Genomic DNA, 4,514 nt, shown 5'->3' on the forward strand with positions numbered 1-4,514 from the left:
TACGTTGGCTGGGGCAGCTGTCCAGGACTGGGCTGTAGTAACGGGGATGAATTTAGGAGCAGTTGAGGGAAAGAGGGTGTGGTGAAGAAAGCCAGGTGAGCAAGCAGGTGGGATTGGTCTCTAGGTCTAAGAGGAAAGCATTGCTTCTCCTACACAAACTTTCATGTGCATTTAGGCTGTAAGGACCTCAACCTTTACAAAAGCCACAGTGTTCTCACAAGTTGCTGGGGATCCAGGTCACCATTGACTTCTGATGTCTGGAGATATTTTCACAATCAGGGAGCTGCCTTTCTTTTCACTCTTTTACTTTGTTTCTAAACAGGCTTCTTGGATACCAGGGGTGGGTGCTGGGTAGGGGGGTTCTGGGGATGGTTAAATTTGCCTGAATAGCCTCCAAGTTCAAAAAGGAGGGACAGGGAACCTTAGCTAAGAACCAGGAGTTTGACATACTTAATCTCTCATTTCATCCTACTGATGACTTTGTGAGGTACATCTTTTTAATCCTAGTTCTACAAAAGAGAAAGCTGAGGCTTGGAGAGGTTCTTCATTTTGATCAAAGTCATACAATTTTCCTTCTCTTGTTTTAACTATTATCACAGTTTCCATCAAAGAATCCATTGTGGGGAGGGCCACTATTTCTCTTTCTTTTATGTACTATATTTGCCTCCCCTATCCCACAGAGTAAGGTGTTCAGCACACCTGGCTGTCTGGAGGCAACACCCCTTTTTCGCCACCACACTTGGGGTTGGGGTACCAGAAGGAAGGGCTGGCGAGGTGGATGGTGCGGCTGCCACCGCTGCTAGGTGATGGGAAGCGACTCTCCTGCCTGTGCATTGCCCCAAAGGCATTTTCCATTTCTTAGGCCCCTTCCGCTCCCCATCCCTCACCTCTAGCCCCTTAGCTTCAGCTCAGGCCCCTCGGGGAGCGTCCTTCGCCTCGGGACTGACAGCATTTGGGGGCGCGGGGTCCTGTTCTCTGCGCTGTAACCCATCTGTGCGCAGAGCCTCATACCCAAGCGCCTGGAGCCCGGCGGGCATTGACGTCAAGCGCCGGCGGAGCGCTGCCTACAGACGGTTGACCCAGGCCCTCCTCCACATCCCCTTCCTTCTTCGCCCCCTCCCTCTTTCCTGCACGGGGGCTCCGGCTCACTATAAAAGGTGGGAGCGCGGGGTGTCTCAGCAACGACGAGTTTCAGAACCATGGAGAGCTCCCGCGTGCGGCTGCTGCCCCTCCTGGGCGTCTCCCTGCTGCTGCTGCTACCTCTGCTGGGTACCCGTGCCCAGGAGGACGCCGAGCTCCAGCCCCGAGCCCTGGACATCTACTCTGCCGTGGAGGATGCCTCCCACGAGAAGGAGCTGGTCGGTATTCCCCTTGCTCCCGACCCCTTTGAGCTGCCGCGCTATCCCTTCCTTTGCACGCCTCCCTCTTCCTCCCACCTCCACTCCTATTCCCAGAGTCAGGGTGAGGGGAGCTGAGCGCAAAGCCCGGGCACCCGTTGCGATCCGAAAAGCGTCTCGAGCCCAGGGGCTCCTGGCAGTCTGTTGAGCGAATCCCTCATCCCGGCCCTTCTGAGCAACAGGAGCCTCAGAGGCTCAGAGACCCGCGGTCAGTACCTGGGACAGCGCCCGCCAAGTTTCCACCCCTCCACCGTTCCCTTGTCTGCTGAGTCCCACCGCAGAGTGCTTGTGGGTCCCGGGCTCATTATAACTAGGGCTGGAAGTGAGCACCTGGGCTGGGCTCGTAGCCAAGGCGGCAACTTTGGGCTCCGGGGCGGTGTGTTGCAGATCGAAGCGCTGCAGGAAGTCTTGAAGAAGCTCAAGAGTAAACGTATTCCCATCTATGAGAAGAAGTATGGCCAAGTCCCCATGGTAAGGTTTGTGGTCACTCCCTTTCTGTGTTTTTTCGAGAGAAAGTACACCTCCTTGAATCGTACTCACGATCTTCTCTGTACGATGTGAATAAATAACTTAGATAACGGGTTTGCAGGATTTGGTGGGCTCTTTCTTCCTGGGTGAGGAAATGGGAAAGCAGGAACAGGGGTTGTAAGAAAATGTAGGTCTATTGTTTGTTTCTCAGAAAAAAGGTCTGATTGATTTTTTTGCCGTTTGAATGGGCAAGAAAAGGAGCCAGGAAATGTGATGTTCCCCCTCCCGCCCCTAACCTTCGCCACCTAAAGGTGGAAGAAACTAGGATAAAACTAGGAAGAAACTAGGATAAAATAACGTAAGTTTCTTTAAAAAAATGTAGTCTCACTGAAATCATAAGCACAAGATTCCCCGTTTCAGACCTGACTGTACTTAGACCTCCTCTGATGGTGATGGAGTCCAATTGGCCCTTTCATGAGACAGAAATTGCGTTGACTGTGAGACTTGCCTGTTGGGAGCCTGGGTTTGTTCATACTCAATGACCACACATTTTGTTGTTTGCAGTGCGACGCCGGTGAGCAGTGTGCAGTGAGGAAAGGGGCAAGGATCGGAAAGCTATGTGACTGTCCCCGAGGGACCTCCTGCAATTCCTTCCTCCTGAAGTGCTTATGAAGGGGTGTCCATCCTCCTCCATACATCCCCATCCCTCTGCTTTTCCCAGACTACCACATCTTCATCGCTGGAGTTTGGCTTTAGTAACAGATAAAGTTTTCATTTTCCTCTGAAGGGAAGGGGTTCTTTTCCTGCCATTTCTAAAATAAAAGAACACATTAGATATTACAGTGTGAAGGATAATGCCTTGTATGGTGTTGATATGTGTGCGAAGTAGTCTTATTTTATTTGTCTGACAAACTCTTGTGTACCTTTGTGTAAAGAAGAGAAGCTTTGCTTTGAAAATTGTATTTTTGTATGTGGCATGGCAGGATGAAAATTAGATCTAGCTAATGTTGGTATATGATATTACAATCTGAAAAATAAATCACCCTAAGTAACACAAATTGAAGCATGTACAAATTATACATAATAAAGTGTTTTTAATAATTGCCCATAGTGCATTGTTGTATCCATGTAAGTAATTTAAGTGGGAATGGTGAGATTAATCATGCTGTTGTTTTCAATGAGAAATATTTTTAATATAGCAGTCTATAGGGAGAGTGGCACCTTAGCTTCAAGGATTTTTGATCGTTAGGAGTTTGCCAAGCCAGTTTTGGTATAATCTATTTTTCTTTGATTGCAGCGATGTGGGCTGTGTGTGTGTGTGTGTGCGTGTGCGTGTGTGTGTGTGTGAGAGAGAGAGATGAAATGATTTGAGTTGAGGTGATATGATTTTGTTTATTCACACCTTTAGCCAGACCCTTTACTTTAAACAGTGAGATCAATAAAATATAAACTGTTTCATGTTTTCATCACATTAAAAGCAATTTGAAAAATCAGAACTTTTGTTTTGACAACTCTGTTATTGGAAAACATGCATTGATTTAAAGATATGGACTGTTTAGGGGTTCTTATTTGTCTAAAGGCTCTAAGGTTATGAGACCCATTCATTCCCATGAGTAAATTCACACTCTTGGAAAAATTCTCTGTTCCAGGAAACACAGACATTTCAGAAAATAATTTTGAGAGGAGCAAATAAAAATTGAGGGAGGTAAGAATTCAACTCAAGAAATTAAAACATTAAATCTGAAGTTAAGTAGCCTTTATATGTTTTTGAGTGCTTATCTGAGGTCACCTTTCCAAGGGTTTAAACCAGACTAAGCAACATCTAAGCATCAGCATCATGAGAGAAACAAATGTCGACAGCTTCCTAATCCAAACTCAAGAAGCACTTGCATAATAGCAGAATTTAAAAATAAAGACCCTCCCCAGATTCATAGGGAGTTTTCTGATAGAAAATATTCTTATACACAGTTACCATTTGCAGTGTTTTTATTACTATTAGCATGCCTAATCTTGTAAGATAGATATTGTTACTATTTCTCAGAGTAGAAAACAGAGGGCAAGAGACATAGAATTTGCTCACATCATATAATCCTAAATAATAATTTTAGCTTTAATCCCTTTGGCTCCAAAGATTTGTCCTTTTTCTCCATGTCACTTCAGGCAATCAACAGACTGGGCTTCCAATTCCCCAGAAAGCACATCGTTCTTTAATAAAAATTGCTCGCTGGGGCCCAAGGTATATTTTTTTGGGGCTGCACTTCCATTTGAATTCTCCTATACAAGCCTACATATGATTAGAATGTGGTAGTTTTTTGTTTTGTTTTGTTTTTTGAGACAGGGTCTCGCTTTGTCACCCAGGCTGAAGTGCAGTGGCACGATTACGGCTCACTGCAGCTTCGATCTCCCAGGCTCAAGTGATCCTCCCATCTCAGCCTTCTAATTAGCTGGGACTGCAAGCATGCACCACCACACCTGGCTAACTTTTGTATTTCTAGTAGCGATGGAGCTTGCCATGTTGCCCAGGCTGATCTCAAACTCCTGGGCTCAAGCGATCTGCCCTCCTTGGCCTCTGAAAGTGCTGGGACTACAGATGTGACCTACCATGCCCAGGCAGAGTGTGGTATGTTTTAATCTTTAATAACTGCAAGT

The 4,514-nt window shown here is 46.3% G+C and overlaps 1 protein-coding gene across 1 annotated transcript; it reads left to right on the forward strand.

The window, feature by feature from the left end:
* The first annotated feature begins 1,153 nt into the window (after positions 1-1,153).
* Positions 1,154-2,971, forward strand: CARTPT (CART prepropeptide). Its single transcript, XM_012462077.3, has 3 exons — positions 1,154-1,358; positions 1,785-1,868; positions 2,430-2,971. Exons 1-3 carry the CDS (start codon positions 1,200-1,202, stop codon positions 2,535-2,537), a joined length of 351 nt encoding a protein of 116 aa, XP_012317500.1. The 5' UTR covers positions 1,154-1,199; the 3' UTR covers positions 2,538-2,971.
* Positions 2,972-4,514: the final 1,543 nt, after the last annotated feature.

The sequence above is a fragment of the Aotus nancymaae genome, unplaced genomic scaffold (assembly GCF_030222135.1).
Source record: "Aotus nancymaae isolate 86718 unplaced genomic scaffold, 86718_ANA_hifiasm-v0.15.2.pri h1tg000014l, whole genome shotgun sequence".
NCBI classification, from domain to species: Eukaryota; Metazoa; Chordata; class Mammalia; order Primates; family Aotidae; genus Aotus; species Aotus nancymaae.

What these genes read in the sequence shown, in the direction of transcription:
- CARTPT (XM_012462077.3), top strand. Translation starts at nt 1,200, where the DNA reads ATGGAGAGCTCCCGCGTGCGGCTGCTGCCCCTCCTGGGCGTCTCCCTG. An exon ending in CCTCCCACGAGAAGGAGCTG is followed by an intron (nt 1,359 to 1,784) that starts GTCGGTATTCCC and finishes GGTGTGTTGCAG; the next exon opens with ATCGAAGCGCTGCAGGAAGT. An exon ending in AGTATGGCCAAGTCCCCATG is followed by an intron (nt 1,869 to 2,429) that starts GTAAGGTTTGTG and finishes TGTTGTTTGCAG; the next exon opens with TGCGACGCCGGTGAGCAGTG.